The sequence below is a fragment of the Eucalyptus grandis genome, chromosome 6 (assembly GCF_016545825.1).
Source record: "Eucalyptus grandis isolate ANBG69807.140 chromosome 6, ASM1654582v1, whole genome shotgun sequence".
In the NCBI taxonomy this organism is placed as follows: domain Eukaryota; kingdom Viridiplantae; phylum Streptophyta; class Magnoliopsida; order Myrtales; family Myrtaceae; genus Eucalyptus; species Eucalyptus grandis.
The window spans coordinates 13,115,168-13,132,846 of NC_052617.1; the positions used below are offsets into that span (position 1 = coordinate 13,115,168).

A 17,679-nucleotide genomic window follows, 5' to 3' on the forward strand; every position below is an offset into this window, starting at 1 on the left:
TATTTAAGAAAATACCTAAACTTATAATAAATTAAGAAAAATATTATCTAGAATTAAACTAAGTGCAATTTTACCCTAATATGCAATGACATACAAAAAGATGCCCTAACTCTACATGACATATGCATGATGATTTTTTTTTGTTTTTGTTTTTTTGTTTATTAATTTCGAAATTAATAATTGCCAAATAATTAAACAATGCAATCCAAGTAAAAAAAAATAGCAACCTAAATTAATTGATTTGATTTTGATTTTGATTTTGATTTTGATTTTAAATAAAATTCAGAATAAAATTTCTACTCCAAACATGCAAACCCTAAAATAAGAAATAAACCTAATTCTAGCCTACGTTTTTTTATTTTTTTTTTTTTTTATTTTAAAGAAATTTAACTTAAGTGACACAACAGCAAATCGAGCAAGATGATATCCAAATTGACGAATCATATCTCGTGCATGAGATCGGGTTAGCTAATTTTACATAAAATTGCGAATCGAATCTCAGACGGGAAATCGGATTAGTAATTTTTTAAAGTGATTGCGAGTCGAATTTCGGGTGCGAAAATCGGACTAACAATCACAAATTTCACAGGCTATTTCTTGGTGGATAATTCATCATTGCATCAAGGAATAATTATACTAAAAAGAGCAAATAAAATAAAATAACAAAAATAACAGAAATAAAATGAGATAAATAAGTAAAAGAAAAACTACCTAATTTTTCTTTTGTTTTCTTTTTTTTTTTTTTTTTTTTTTTCCTTCCAAGCAAAGCAGCAACGTGATGGTCGCCCGGTGAGGGAGTTTCACCGTCGATCGCCGGTCGTCGGAGCTCCGGCAAGGAGGACCAGCAGCGAGCGGTGGCGTCGCGAGGAGCAGCGGCGCGTGCGGCCTCGCTTAGGCCGAGGTAGAGAGCGGAGCGCCTCGGCTCGAGCTCGGGCAAAGGCGTCGGATCGCGGCAAGTCGCTGACGGGAGTAGCACCGGCCGAGATCTGCAAGCACGGACAAGACAGGGACAACAAAGCGGTGTCGTCGGAGCGGGGGGGTTGCGATCCGGCTCAGTCCGGCTCCGGGGAGGCGCAGCGACGACCGGCATGGGGAAGAGGCAGCAGGAGGCTCGCGGGCCGGTGGGCCGCCCGGCGAGTCGGGGCGAGGTCGGTGGAGCGGCGGTGGCGTCGAGGAAGGACAGCAGAGGTCGCGACCGGAGCAGGGAATGCCGAGTCTTGGGTTGCGGCGAGCACGGGCGTCGAGGAGCACCGCGGGCGTCGGCGAGGGCTGAGGTGGAGCGATAAGACCGTCGGTGCGGCGTGGCGGCGGCGAGTGGACTAGTGAGGTGGTGAGGTGCGGTGGTGTGCGGCGTCACGGTACCGGCACGGCGGCCGGATGGAGCCGGCTGGCGCGTTCGAGCTTCTCCCTCGCGAAGAAGACGACGCGGTGGCCCCCCTCTCTCTCTCTCTCTCTCTCTCTCTCTCTCTCTCTCACGTCACTCACCAGTCATCTCTCTCTCGCAGACCGGTCGCTTTTCTTCTCTTTTCTTTTTCCTTCTGACTTTTCCTTGACCTAGAAACCGAGAGAGGCCCCCGTCCTTTTCGTACGGAATGTCTTTTATCGGCCCAGAAATTGGAGAAAAGAGAGGCCCCCTGTCCTTTTTGTACGGAATGTCTTTTATCGGCCCAGAAATTGGAGAAAATATTGGGTGGGTTTTACACTCCACGTAGGTGAAATGTAAAACCATTCAAAACTCGACACGTGGAGCCACGTGTAAATGGTGTCAGCGGTTCGAAATTTGCTCTTCTCACTCCTCTCGCTCTCTCTCCCGTAGACCTGGCCCACCTATCGCGGACACGCTCGGGACGCTCTCTCCTCTGCTCTCCTCTGCGGACCGTCTCCCTCCTCTCTCTTCTCTACCTCTCTCTCTCCCCCTGACGGTACTTTCCCTCTGCAGAACTCTCCTTTCTTCACGCCTCTCCTCTCCCTTCCTTCTGTAAATTCAAAATTTCAGGTTCCCTCGTCTTCGTTCTCTCCGGCGCTCGTGCTCGTGCTATATTTGGACGTCGACGAGAGCAGGAGCCTGGCCAGCATCGGCCCAAATATAGCACGAGCACAAGCGCCGGAGAGAGTGAAGACGAGGGAACCTGAAATTTTGAATTTACTGAAGGAAGGGAGAGGAGAGGCGTGAAGAAAGGAGAGGTGCGCAGAGGGAAAGTACCGTCGGGGAGAGAGAGAGGTAGAGAAGAGAGAGGAGGGAGACGGTCCGCAGAGGAGAGCAGAGGGAGAAAATATTGGGTACGTTTTATGCTCCAGCGTGTCAAACAAGAAGGTGCTCGAAGGACGACACGTGTCCTCGTGTCGGCGCCATTTTGAAAAATTTTCGGACGGAGAGGCGAGGGTTTTTCTTTCTTCGCGCCTCTCTCACCTCTGCAGATCGTCCGTCTCCCCGTTCTCCTCTCTCTCCTCTCTGTCTCTCTCCCCTCCGCCTCCGCTGGTTGCTTCCATCGCCCCCCACGCCGACGCCGATGCCGACGCCGAAGTCGTGCCTCTCTTCCAGCGAAACGCGACGCCAACGGCCCTCCACCTCCGCCACCGCCGGTTGCCTCCGTCACCCTCGACTCCGACGCCGACGCAACCTCCGCCTCCTCCCCTTAACCCTCTCTGATGCCGACGCCCCTCCGCCTACGCGCCCGACGCCAACGCGTCGAACCACGACGGCGAAAATGGAGGAGAGAGAAACGACGAGCTCGACGGCGCCGGCGACGGCGACGGCGTAGACGGAGACGAAGAAGCGAAGCGCGCGCTCGGGGTTCGGGACATGGCTCGTCGCGTCGGTTGCGTTCCGGCTCGCCCTCGTCTACCTCCCGGGAACCTCCGCCTATCCACCCGCCCCGAGGTCGCCACCCCTCTCACCAGCATTCGCCGCCGTAACGCCGCCTCTCTTCGCTCCGTCGATCGATTCCCGATCCCCGCTCCCCCGCCCCCTCCTCCCTTGAAATCTTGGAGGTTCATTTTCTGATACGATTTCTGGTTTTTCTTGTTTGTGCCGCCTGCAGTTGGCAAAGGCTGGTTGAAGCAGTAAGCGATGTCTCCCTACGCAGGTTCGGCTCCGTTCGATCTCTGTAGGAAGGAAGCTGGTTGTTTGCTTACTGGTGTGTTGCTGTTCCATGCTTTGATCCCTCCCATCTTCAATTTTCTTCCCCCCTCCCTCGAAATCTCATTTTTTCAGCATTTTCACTTTGGAAAAATCTGGGTGAGGAAGTAGATTTTTTGGGAGATGATTGATTAGTTTGGCATGTTTTCCGGGTTTTGAATTTTTTTTGACTGAGGTGAGCCTGTTTGGGAGAAGATTATCATGCGTAATGGGGTCTGGTGGTGTGATTACTTTGAACGGAGGAAGCACTTGAGTTATGGTTTTTTGACTGCTTCAACCTTTTTTCCTCCGAGAAATTAGGATGATCTGGTCTATTCTGAATCTGGGTCGCCATTCACGGCAAGCCTGAATGGTGAAACGAACTCCTCTACCTATTTATGTGATAGGACTGAGGATCATATCTGAGGATCATATCTGATTATAGCTTTCTAAAAAAAGGAAAAAATACTTGCATGCTATCCAGTTTCTCTAAGGGATTAAAGCAACCTGCCATGTATGTGAATCGTTGAAGCAGTGAATGGACCTTGGAGATTATTCGTTCGAATGATCATTATTGTTTTTCTTAATTATAGAGACCTTGGAGATTATTCGTTCGAATGATCATTATTGTTTTTCTTAATTATAGAGACCTTGGAGATTATTCGTTCGAATGATCATTATTGTTTTTCTTAATTATAGAGAGAGGTACTCATATTGCTTTTTCTTGGAATCAGAATTGCTACTGCTTTAGGGCATCTTAACTTCTTTCAGATCCAGGTTATGATGCTGTTGGTTTCATCGTTGATTGTGAACATTCTTATCGTCGCACTGTGCAGCTTATTCAATATAGCTATTTCTTCATTTGTCTAATATAAGAAAGAGCTCCTCAGTATTCTAGATGATGTTTTAACATATACACCGTGTGGTCTAAGAAAATAAGAAGTTGTTCTGCTTATAATTGTTATCTTGGCAAGTTTCATTGTGCACCTTATTTAGTCCATATTCCCATATTTATGTTTCGTGTGGAGACTGAAGTGAGGTGGAGATTTTGTGCATTCAACAATCTGTTTCTTGTTCCAACAGGAAAGGGGTCAGCCATTGCCAAAGTTTGGTGAATGGGATGTGAATGAACCAGCTTCAGCAGAGGGGTTTACTGTCATCTTTAACAAGGCAAGGTATGAAAAAAAGACGGGTGGCAAGCCCAAATCTCCAGCAAAGGCCAACCCTTAAGTCAAACACTCTGTTGATCCGAGCAAACCTCCAACGGTAAGTTGTTTCTTAGGAGCCTGGGAACAAACTGTTTTATTTATGTAGGATGCATTAATTATTGCAGTCATTTGTTCTACGGTAATCTATTAAGGTTCCAGTTATGTAGTAGTTAATCTGTCTAATAATTAAATTTAAAATTTCTTATATGCTATGCTAGTCTTGATGAAAATGGAGAAATGGGAAATAGAACTCTCAAACTTGCAGATAGGGTAAAAGAAATTGATTTGACAGTGTCATAAAAACTAAGCAGGTTGGGCACTACTTGCTCGTTAGTATTTGAATCATTCAAAATGACCATCCGAAAGATGCTATTATCCTTTATAGTGCGAGCAGGAATTGAATTTGAGTTGGACGCAATTGTCTGTGAACAAGTCAGCTGCTGTAGATTTTATTTATTTATATATTTTGTTTTCATTCTCCCAACCTTTGCTGCTTCGCTCTCTTACCGTGAATTCTTTGTTGCACGCAAAAGAAATGGTTTTGCTGCATTCAGAGCCCAGCAGAATCTTGACTAGGTTCTCTGGCGAGGAGCTTCCAAAAGAGATGCGCGTTGTTAGGCTAAAGCAGCCCCAGAATGTTCACTTGAAGAAGATACAAACAGTTTAGAGCCATTGTTATTGTCGCAGGAATAGCTCGTGGTGTAAATGTGGGGTTTGTGGAGATGAGTAAAATAATGACGCGTCATGCTTACTATAATCTATCAGCAGTATGCTTCTCTCTGTCTCTGCCTATGTCTCTCTTTCTCTCTTCCTCTGCTTAATTCTATTGTTAATTTATTAATTGTCTGCTTTCTGTAGTTGTGAATTGGATCTGTCTGAAATGTCTACGCCTACTTTCAATCTGGTTTAATTTATTGTTATCCATCGTTGTTGAAGACATTATAGATACGAGCTTGTGACCCTTTCCTCTGTCATCAATCACGCTAACGGATGTTTCTGGTTGGGGGAACAGCGTGAGTCATAGCCATATGCGTTTGTCATTTCTCTTTCATAGGAATTAAGGTGTCAACTCCCTTAGACATGGGAAAGGTCATCTCCACGAATCTTCTGCGTAGGGATTGTTCAAATGGCAATTTCGAATATTGGTAATCCTGATCTCATAAGGAGAAAGGCACAATCTTGCCCTTCTTCTTTGTTTTAGGAAAGGTTAGTCTTATATCAACAATGGAAGTAACAAAAATGTCTCTGATGTCGTGCGTTCCTCAAAGAACATGAGTTCGCAAAATTTCGTGCATGTGAAACGACGATTGCGGTCATGAACCAGCTTTATCTATGGCCTCTTTTTCCATAGATCATTGATGTAGTCAATTAACTCCACACATTCATACATCATTGATGTAGTCCATAAAATTCCACAAATTGGTAAGATCAATCGACGTTCTGCTTTTTTCCTCTTCCTTTTTCCCACGACTTATGTGAATGACATGGCTCTAATATCCCCCTACTAATGGTGCGGAAGCTACTTCTGTTACACAATCACCGCCAAAGACCTCAAGAATGAGACCAAGGTTCCAATCCCAGTAAATGCAATTCCAAAACTGTCGAGCTATGGCTGTCCTACTTACCAAACAACAAAATAAAACAAAGCTCTCTTCCTCACATCTTTTCCTTCTCTTTGCTTCAATTTGATTTGAGCTTCACTCTAGTTAGGAAGAAGTTGTAATTGCCATGAACTTAACGATGGAACCTAGTAGAATGCCCAATTTTTCTTCATGGCCAGACGCATTCTGTTTTTTCACCTCAAGGTCATCTATCATATGACCTTTTCACAAAGTAAACAGTTTCCTTGTCTACACATGTCTCTATGGATATTTAAAGAAAGAACCGAAGACTGGCGTTGGTAACAAAAATCTCTAATTACTTTAGCGTCATCTGACAGTATCAATGTTAAACTCGAGAGAAACCAAGCTTCCTCTCAAAAAGGCGGCCGAGCAGGTAAACTTGGAGAACACTCGCCCCAATAAGTGCTGTTGACTCGAAGAAAGCCTTATGGACTGCCCTTCTGCTCATTGCGTCGTTCACTGCGATCACAAATCATCATAGAATGAGTATTCATTGAACCCAATATCTATGTATCGTCTGTTAGTGAACACAATATTTAATTAGCAAGGTCATCCCCATTCCATTTCGTGTGGCGATCAGACACACTTCAAAACATCTAGCAGATAACACAAGTAAACAAAACCCATGACCATTTGAAACCCAGTACACCAAGCACGCATCTTCTTTTTTGTTGCCTGCTTTGTTTTCTAAGTCCGCCTTTTCAGCTGCTGCCAAGTTAGGAAGGTTTTACTATTTTCAGGATCATAAACAATATAACCGATTAGTTACGTCAATCAGATGGATAAAAGGAGCTTGTCAAAGGCTCTAGAAATAGCTTTTAACTTGTCTTGTGAGACATCTACTTCTGAAGGTCTTTTAAGAACAGAGGTTGTGAGAACCTTTGAGATTTAGGAGATAACAGGAGTCAAAGCAAGCTATAGTGGTCCACTCAGCATTGAATAGGAAAGTTATTTCCATCAGAGATGAAACAGGGTTGGAATCCACCGCGATAATTAGCAAGAGGACTTGACATAAAATATCTTACCAATTGCTTGACGTTCAGTCTCAGCCTCCAGCCAATGCTGCTCAAACTGAATGTTGTAGAGAGCCTCCTCCAGCTTCCCTATATGTTCCAACAAGGGGTTGAAATGCTCTGCAGATACATTCACAGCAGATAAAAAAGAGACGCAGTATATTCTGTAAAGTTCGTCAGTACAAGAGACAAGAAAACAGAAAAAAGGCAGAGTCCTACCTTCCTTTGCATGCTGATCATAGAATGTAAAATGGCCAACGTGTACATCAAAGTCGATGGTTTCATGATAATGAGACTTGTTAGTAAAGCAGAACCGATGAACACCCTTATGGTGAGCCACAAACTCAAATTTCTCACTGATCTTGTCGTGAAAATCTTGAATCTGTTCACCAGAAGGTCCTTTCATCTGACAATTTCAAAAGTTGCAAAATACGTACAGTTATCTAGGTCATTATATAGGATTAAAGATCAATAAGAGAACTATTGGCAGAATCAAAGAATGTAATAATCAATATATGATATCAATCTTAATCATGTCCCGACAAACATGAAAAAGGAAAACCAAATATGCATATGCGAGATCTAGTCGAGCCATCTAGGCTGCCAAAGGTTAACAAAATTCAATGAAGAATTTCCTTTAGGAAGATAATCAGCATCCTTTACAAAAAGAAATACATGTGAGTACAGTAATTCCTTTAGGTTAACGAGATTTCGTGATACATGGAATCTGTGGAAGGGATCAAAGCATGGAACAGCGACTAAGCAAACAAGCAGCTTCCTTCCTACAGAGATCGAACGGAGCCGAACCTGCGTAGGGAGACATCGCTTACTGCTTCAACCAGCCTTTGCCAACTGCAGGCGGCACAAACAAGAAAAACCAGAAATCGTATCAGAAAATGAACCTCCAAGATTTCAAGGGAGGAGGGGGCGGGGGAGCGGGGATCGGGAATCGATCGACGGAGCGAAGAGAGGCGGCGTTACGGCGGCGAATGCTGGTGAGAGGTGGCGACCTCGGGGCGGGTGGATAGGCGGAGGTTCCCGGGGAGGTAGACGAGGGCGAGCCAGAACGCAACCGACGCGACGAGCCATGTCCAAAACCCTGAGCGCGTGCGCTTCTGCTTCGTCGCCGTCGCCGGCGCCGTCGAGCTCGTCGTTTCTCTCTCCTCCATTTTCGCCGTCGTGGTTCGATGCGTTGGCGTCGGGCGCGTAGGCGGAGGCGGAGGAGTCGGGCGACGGACTCCGACGCCGACGAGGCAACCGGCGGAGGGGCGTCGGCGTCGAGTAGGGTTCGGGGAGGAGGCGGAGGCTGCGTCGGCGTCGGAGTCGAGGGCGACGGAGGCAACCGGCGGAGGCGGAGGTGGAAGGCCGTCGGCGTCGCGTTTCGCTGGAAGAGAGGCACGACTTTGGCATCGGCGTGGGGGGCGATGGAAGCAACCAGCGGAGGCGGAGGGGAGAGAGATAGAGAGGAGAGAGAGGAGAACAGGGAGAGAGACGATCTGTAGAGGTGAGAGAGGCGCGAAGAAAGAAAAACCCTCGTCTCCCGTCCGAAAATTTTTCAAAATGGCGCCTGACACGAGAACACGTGTCATCCTCCGAGCGCCTTCTTGTTTGACACGCTGGAGCATAAGACGTACCCAATATCTTCTCAGAGCAGAAGAGAGAGAGCGTCAGAGCGTGTCTGCAGATAGGTGGGCCAGGTCTACAGGAGAGAGAGCACAGGAGTGAGAAGAGCAAATTTCGAACCGCTGACACCATTTACACGTGGCTCCACGTGTCGAGTTTTGAATGGTTTTACATTTCACCTACGTGGAGTGTAAAACCCACATAATATTTTCCCCAGAAATTGTATCTTCGCGATATATTTTATATTTTATTTTTTGCTTGCTCATGATACCCCTAAATATGTCGTTGAAATACACGCTCCGCACAATATTCCCTTTTGTATTTCTCGCATATTTTATCCAGAAAAATTCCCTCTTTGCACAAAATACACCCCTTAGTGTATATTACCTAAAAATATGAAAAATTTGAACGGAATATGTGAAAAATCTTCTCTTCACCGGTGGCCTAAAATAAAACAAAATAAAAATAAAATGTTTCTAAACTATATGCCATATGTGTTTTATATATATTTGAAGAAAGCAACCAGCAAGAGCAAATAAAAGAAACTATTGTCCGTCACAGGTGTCATATACAAAACAAATCTTATTCTCAAACCCACATTTTGGTGCCACTTTTTGTCCCCATAATGGGGGAAATATTGGATGCCCGAGTTGTGCCCCTCATCTATGCTAGGTCATCCACACTAGTTTACTTGGAAAAAGTATCAAAAATGTTATATATCTATTGTATTTGTATTAATTTAATCTTAAATTTTTTTCAATTTGACCAATTTCGTCCTAAACATTTCCACGTTAGTACTAATTCAATTTTAATTTAGGTGACTGTCCATCCCTCCTATTTTTTTTTTTTTTTGGTCAGACATCCCTCCTAGTTGACATGGTGACATTTTTAATAATTTTTTAAATATTTTTCTTCCTTGCCATTTTTTTCCCCTTTTCTTTATGCCGCTTGCCCAAGCGAGGCCAACCCTTGCCAACCATGGCCGATGACTCGTCTGTAAAAAGAAAAGGGAAAGAAAACATAAAGGAAGAAAAGGAAAGAAATTCTATCTAAAACCACGTGCGGAGTATAGAAAAAATTTCTATTTCTATACTCGCGATGGCAGCATGCTTTTAATAGGTGTTATATTTCAAATAAACCAATGACCATGACATTCAATTAACAAAAGGTAAATGGCCAATTTAGACAATGCTTTTAATCGTTCACTATGCAATTTTCTAAAATCTTGGAAGCTACCCAATACGGTCTTAAGCTTTGAATTTCAGGGACTAATAATCCTCGGGCTAAATAATAATCCAAAAACATCACTGAAAATTTCTTAATCATCTCCATTATAATGGATTCCTCCATAGTATATTGGCATTGGTACCCACTGGTAGGAAGTCCCCGAATGGGGATACCCTAGATTGGGTTGCAATGGAAAAAATTGCCCCATTGCGGGCTGATCAGTCCGACCTATGATGTTATGCGCTTGATCTTGTGCTTCTGAGGTCGCTGCATCCATAGGCAATTGAGGTTGATTGTCAGCCATGACGATATGGAGATCTCCCTCTTTTCTTTTTCCTTCGTCTGTTTCAATGTGATTTCCTCAAGGTGTTGATTCTTGCGTTGGAGTGCTAATGCGTTTTGCGTTGGGTCAGTTACGATATCTACTATCTCTTCTTTTGAGCAGATCTCCATCAGGCACCATGGCCTAGCTACCAAAGCTGTAATTGGCCTATAACCCTGGAAATATCAAGCTCATCACAATGGCTGACAAGCAAAATTAACCACAAATAGCAATGAGCTTCATTAAGCACATAGCTAAAAACCATCAAATAGATCTCAACATTCATCGGTCAATCTCCAATTTTGGACCAGAACATCAATTTACACTTACACGTTGATTATTTTAGTTTATGTATACTTTACATCTAAGGAAGAACAAAGCTTGGCTCCTACAAAAAGTTTTTCCTCTTTTGTGCATAGGAAAATAACATAGAACCAATCATTATGTTTCCTGGAAAATTGAAGAAATCCTACTTGATGCTCCTGATTACCAAATGGATCTGCTTGCTGTAACCATAAGTGGATACACAATAGTAAAACTGAGAAAGAGTAGGAAGCAACCAGAAAGGTAATGACCAACTTGATTCATAATTCCTATAACAAAATCATCTATTTCCAGTCCTCCCCTCTTTCTCTTCAGCTAAAGAAGCAAGCGTAGAACACACTGCCCGAGGATAAGATTCTGAAGGAGGATCTGCCACATACTCAGAACTCTGAATGGTTTTATAGATAAAATCCAAGGTTGGTTGATGCATGTTATACACGAAGGAAAATACATATTGTGCCCAAATCCAAAGCAGAGCAAGTTCCACATTTGTCCAGAGTAATATTTTATAAAAATGAGAGAGATCTGTAAATGACACACCGCTAAACGAGTTTCTGCCTCCTGCTGAAGAACTGATAGGAAAAGGCCCTGCGAATCATGGCACAAGCTCAGCAATTGGAAGGGAAAAGAAAAAGGAGCTAAAACACCCAATTAAGGAGTTGCTAAACAAGCATTCAACAGTTTCTACATATTGTCTTCAAGGCTGTTGCTTAATGACTTATATCCATCACACATTCATCTCGCAGGTCAGGAGATGTATCGTTTCTATTCAGTGCGTGAATGCAACAGCTAGTTAGTCATGCTCCCTAGATTTTGCTCTGAAATAGACATAAAAGCACTAAAGGAAGAGATTCCACAGAAGAAAATAAACTAACAGACAGACAAGATGAGAAACTCTAAGCAGGTCAGTCTCGTGAGTTCATTATGAGATCATAGACCTTCATGTCAGTATAGATTACGAGTATACTCAAGGTCGCAATGAGTCAATGACCCAAAGGAACTGCTGTTGATGACTATAGAATTTTCTCCCAAATATGGGACCTGCCAACCTGCTCATGAGCTTTAATATGGATTTCGCAAACTCTGCACCTAAAATAAGCTGAAGGCAATTTTGAGACCTCTTGTTAATCTAGGTTGTCCTTAATTTCGTCAATTGCTATATCACCATTTTGCTTCTTTGTTCCCTTCTCTGAAATATCAGGCACATTCCACTATCACAAATGATCAATTAAGTTTCATTTCATATCACTAGCTTTTCTAGACAATTCATATTTAAAATCTCCATTTTGCTCTTGAACCTCATCAACCAAAGAACAGATTACAAAGATGAGCCACTACCATAAGCTAACACACTAAAAGCGGACAAAAGAACTCGACTTACCGATGGTATCAGCTTTGGACTCCTGGATGCAGCCTCATATATCAAGAGTCTAGGGGTTTCTTCTGCAGAACCATTCAGTATTACGCTATTATCTGACCGAGCATCTCCAGCCAAATTTCCCAGTGCATGCAATGCAGCCTGAGCAATTTAATATCATATCATAAATAAACTACCACAGGAGATACAAGTAAAATCTTTGACCTCGGCTTACTGTTTGTCATGGAGTAAGCCATAAATCAAGACATTTACAGTACAAAGATTTGACAAGTTACAAACTCTCAAGAAGCTAACCACAGTTTGCACTATTCTGGTGAAAGCATGAAAGCATGTACATTTATGTGTGATGAGAGAAACTGCCTTAGATAATGAGTAATCATAACATAGCACATGTGAAAATGGAGTCAACATAACTTCGTGAGATTGTGGCAAGAATGGCGAAAATGATAACAGTAGAAAAATCTAGGCATAGCACATATCCAGGGGAAAACATCCATTGAATAGGTCACTCAAATTAGACAGTACTGAAGAACCAGTGAAACTCTAACGTAATTAAAATATCGTTTCTAAAAGTCCTCTTACTTCTTCTATAAAAGGGACATGCTTTAACTTATGCAGTATCTAACTCATGTTCTTTTCACTTTGTCTCTCATCTTCGATGTCATCACCTTCTCAAATCACAAGGACTGACTCCATCTCATGCTATATAAAAGATCATTAATTTTTAAGATATTCACTCTAATTGGATCCCCTTAATTTGATAATTGATCATGACAAAAAAGAGAAAGAGTTGCATGGACAAAAGTGTCATATATCTGCTCACCAGCTGTTTACCACGTCCTTGTCTGTCAAAGGCAGCATACACTACATGTCTTGCAACGGGATATGTGCTCGACAACAATAACTCAGCTCCCTGAGTTGCTGACAGCCAAAATAAAAGACAGAGAGAGAAGAGAAAATCTTAGTTTCCATGGCCGAGGGTACAAATTGAAAAATAAATAAAAAAAGGATCGCTACTGCAGCAAGATTGGAGATGGAAAAAGAAGTACACTAATCTGTTAAACCAGCATGGAATGAGTAAGCTAGGCATCTTCTAGCAGGGAACATGCAGGCAATCTATATTTTCTCTCTTTATGGGTGATCGCAGTTCCCGAGTAGAACTAGAAACAAGAGAACCGAACCAAAGGGTTCGGTTCGGTTCCCGGTTCTCTTTTTCTGGGAATCGACAATTCTCAGTTTCGGAACTGGCCCCTTTAGAACTGGTTAGGGTTCCTAAAAATCCCCAAATCAATTTTTATTGTTTAGTGTTTATCCTCAGTAGTCAATTTGGTTCTCCTCTCTTGTTCTTTGCCTCTACCCCCTCCCTAACGCCGCTCGCCCTCAATGCTGTAGCCGGACGCCACTTGCCCTCGATGCCGTTGTTAGAAGCTACTTGTCTCACCGTTGAATGCCAATCTCGCCCTGCCTTGCCTCCCTCGATGTCGTCACCCCCCGCTCGCCCTACAACTCAGTCGCTAGACGCCACTCACCCTTAACGCCGCCGCTGGACGTTGCTCATCCCCTTGGTGGATGCCGTTCGCCACTCACCCAGTCGCCCCCAAAACCGCTCGTCGCTTGCCCAACCACCCCCGACGCTGCTCACCCAATCGCCCCTAACACCTCTCGTCCAATCGCCTCCGACACCGCTCGCCACTCGCCCAGCTGCCCCCGACGCTGCTCGCAGCTCACCGCTTGCCTTTCGTGCCAGTGATCTCTGCGGGCCCCTCTCTTCGTCATTTTGCGAAGTATCGCAAAACTGAGCAAAGCCCTTTGCTATCCTGCAGATTTCAGTTCTCCTATAGTGTCATTTTTTTTTTTTTTTTGTGCAGCCTATGCATTTTATTCGGAAGAGAGGAATGTAACGGTGGGTATGTTTAGGGGACCATTTACTGCATTCAATTAGGTCAAAAAGTTTGGACAACGTAGAAATTGAAATTGAGTTGAGACAATTCATTTGCTTAACACATAGTTGGCTTCTGTTGCAGTTCATGATATGCTATGGCTTTTTGTTGATTTACTTTCTCGGAACCATTGTCTCTTGGCGCATCTTGGCTCTGATCGACAGTGTCTCAATTCCCTCCTTTTATGTTATGTGGTGAATGAGTTGGAAAGTATAGAAAAGTCATTCTTGGTGATTTCATCTTTAGGTTTCATTCCCTGTGTCATACAAATTTTGGGTTTGTTCTTTGTTCCAGAGTCTCCTAGATGGCTGGTAAGTTATTAGTGGAGTAGAGGCATAGGCATTAACATTTCAATGGCAATCCACTTTGACACGCAATCGAATTGGTGCAGATTGCCATTCTAAGTATATGCTAGTTGTGTATAATCATAGAACTCAATGACGAAGCCAAGATTATGAACTTTTCATTGTAAGAATAGCAAAAAGTCATTCGCAGTTAAAAGTCCACCGAGAGAAGGAGTTTGAAGTCACATTATAGAGACTCAGAGGCAAAAGTGTCAATATTACTCAGGAAGCAGCCAATATTAAAGTAATATCTCAATCTCGCTTGTCTTTTAGATAATTTGGAATTGTCTGATTTTTAATACTAAGGTATCTCATTTCTGTCATGCCCTGAACCTTGAGCGTGTGCACATCTCTCTTCGGTCGATACAAATATGACGTTCCCAAGACGCGTTGCCGACCCATTCATTTTTAATGCACATGCGGAAGCGTATAAATAACCCCTAATAACAAACAACATGGGATAGGAAAGCATAACACATTTCACAAAAGACAACTTTTATAAACAATGGGTTTAGATACAAAATGAGTCTGGTCAAAAGTCTACAAAAATGTTGGCTCTCAAAAAGGAATTGTCCTACGACCTACTAGTCGGACACAAACGCCAATCCTTCAGACTCTACCTCCACAGGCTCCGGGGCTTTGGTCCTGCATAACCACCTTCTAAGGATATGAAAATGTTATATAATAACTAGTGAGACGATGTCTCAACAAGTCCACCCCTTAAACCTTTATTAGGAAGGAAATACGCCTCAGGGCTCTCTAGCTACACAACCACACAATGAGAACAGATGACTTACGTCGCCTCAGTTCCTTCTTGCACATTAGCATAGTTCATATCACAAATGCATATAATAAATGCATATAACAATTGAAATGTCTCAACAACTCAATAAATCACAAGGGTCCTGATTATAAGGCCAAACAGTTATGACATTTCCTATACCATGCCACATAGTTTTGTCTCATAATCAGGCACATTAAACTCAGACAATCATGCATTCCAATTATTAATTAAGCCACTCAAGGCACTGCCGACTCCCATGTTCGGTAGTCTGCTGGCGTAGCCAGGCATCGTCTCTTCCCCATTGAGCACTGTTACGTCACAAAGACGGCTATCTCAAAGGAGCAGAGGTCCAGAATCTACTGTGACCCGCTACCCTAATACATGGTAACTCGAAAGTGGGATTTAGTAACATCCGATGTAAATGCTAGGATGGGTTCTTTTTAACCAACACATGACCATTCAACCTTGGCCTAGGACACTATACATTGCACTCAAATGCCTCAATTAAAATAGTGATCCTGGCCTATTTTCTTCGTATTAAAAATATCCTGGAAAATAATCATGTATGGGTACATGGTCAATTTGAACTAGAAAAATTTAAACATTTACTTTTCAAACCCCACTATTTGGTATAGTACTTAAAATATATTTTTGATGTCAAAACTCGACACTTGGGATTTTTTGAATAAATGTCATATTTTCCAATCACCACACAATTGCACAAATTATCATTCAATTGTACAATCCAATAAGCAATTGCATAATCCAACTACGTCACCAAATATGCAATTTCTAGCAAGCAAAGCATCAAGAACAATCACAAACTACTATCAGCCCTAACCAGCAGAAATGGTCCACATGTGCGTCTCCGAATTTATATCCATAAATATAATCAAATGAGTTCGGAAAAATCTCAAATTTGAATATGTTGTAAATGACACATAAAAGATTTTTTTATTTTATTTTAATGGAGATATCTTAACCCAGATCCTTCTAGATTAAGCCTAGTAAATCACTCAATCCAGAAGAGAAACTGTGTCCGTTTCCAGAAAATTTGTTTTTCGAAATCAGTTTAGTTCGGGACCCAAAACTTGTTTATTTGGTCTAAAATTTGACTATATTAAACTAGAAGATGTGACAAACAACTTTTATGAAAAAACCATTTTGAAATTCGAACCCTAAGAGTTGATAAAAACCCTTAGAATCCCAAAATGTCACAAATTCCGACACAGTCCGAGTTTCTGTTTGCAAATGACAGAGCTAATATTTCATTCTTTTAAATCCCCAAAAATGTTGAGAAAAATATATGTTATAGTTGAAGATGTCTAAAACATTTCTCCATAAGGAAGCAACCTCAAAATCGAAAAAAATTTCGGTCCACCAAAATGGCAAACGGCGAGTGTCCAAGAATCAGTTCTGAAGAACAGCCATTGATTTTGACTAAACTATCCTCAATGGTGCTAATCTCACTAATTAGGTTAACACTAATCAATTCTAAGGCTAATATAACCATTCTAGATTATTAATAATCCATACCTAAGCTAATCTAAACAACACTTAAGTATAATTAACCTCCTAAGCAAGGTTTAGAGAGTAAACTCATTGGTTTTGCGTTCCAGTGAGTCCACGGCGACGGCGACGGCAAGGCGGGCAGCAATAAATCTTGTGGCGACACCAAGTGAGGCTGGGAAGGGCTAAAAAATGGGCCACGAAGACCTCATGGCTTGCTAGAACTTTAGTTTATGTTCTTGGACTGTAGAGGCCGAACCAGTGGCTAAAATAGTGAAGGAATGGGCTAATTGGAGCTTCGGCGAGCAGGTGGTCGGCAACCAGTGGCTCCTGAGGGTCAAGGGGGACTTGCTGGTGGTTGGTATGGGTGGAGGTAGGGTCGAAATGGGGAGAAAATGGCTGAAAGTCATGAAACAGGTGAAACAATGTAGGCGGGTGGCTCCCAAACGGTCCGGCGACCGGTTTCTTCTTGTCGACGTACAGGACGGCTAGCGGCTCCATTCGGCGCAAGGTCAGGCTCATTTGAATGGTTTGGATGTGCTGAGTACAATGGTGGGTGGCACGAAGGCTAATTCATCTGGGAAGACCAATTTTAACTCAAATCTTGCCGAAACATCAGCTGGAGCAGAAACTGGAATGAGGAGAAAACAGAGGAGGAAATAGGTTCGGTGGCTTGGGCGAGTGTGCGATCGGCAAGGGGGGCTGCTACCCTATGTTCTCTAGTTTCTCCAGCTTTCTCAAGGCCTCTACAATGGGGAAAGCAAGTCCAAGGAGGAAGAAGAAGGTGGCTGCTGAAGGGGGACCACCATTTGCCTTCAAAGTCCACAATCTCATCCCCAAACACTCATCACACTTGTCCCCACCACTCAGCCCTATCCTCTGCCTCTTTTCCCTCACAAAACTTCCCCAACAAGCCTTAGTTGAGTCCCCAAATGTTGCAACCCACCCTTGGCTACGAATTTGTACACATTCCCCTTTAATTCCATCAATTCTCCTTCAATCTCATTCAATTTCTCATCCAATCAATCCCAACTGAAGCCCATAATTTTATCCAATGTTTCCACACTTAAATGCACATTTTCCCTTGCCCATAGATCCCACTTGATGACCAAAGATGTGACCAAAAATAATCCCTCGAAGTTCTCGGTCCAAAACGGCTTAACTTTGATTTTTTGCTGAAAATCTCGGTTTGTAGAAAAGTCTTCGGATGATGAGTTGACGTTCCTAAAATGATTTGTGACATGACAAAACTTTCAATTTATAAAAT

At 43.0% G+C, this 17,679-nt stretch overlaps 2 protein-coding genes and 1 pseudogene across 2 annotated transcripts in view; 2 read left to right on the forward strand and 1 right to left on the reverse strand.

Annotated features, from left to right (window-relative positions):
- Window positions 1-17,679, forward strand: part of LOC104454739 (probable disease resistance protein At4g27220) — a 60,579-nt gene that overhangs the window by 14,715 nt on the left and 28,185 nt on the right. The window lies entirely within an intron of this gene.
- LOC108960521 lies at window positions 2,804-5,261 on the forward strand (annotated as a pseudogene).
- LOC104448449 (transmembrane emp24 domain-containing protein p24beta2) lies at window positions 6,091-7,958 on the reverse strand. The gene is made up of 4 exons (XM_039315506.1): window positions 7,769-7,958; window positions 7,181-7,367; window positions 6,974-7,081; window positions 6,091-6,407 (listed from the first exon to the last, which is right to left on the reverse strand). Exons 2-4 carry the CDS (start codon window positions 7,365-7,367, stop codon window positions 6,274-6,276), a joined length of 429 nt encoding a protein of 142 aa, XP_039171440.1. The 5' UTR covers window positions 7,769-7,958; the 3' UTR covers window positions 6,091-6,273.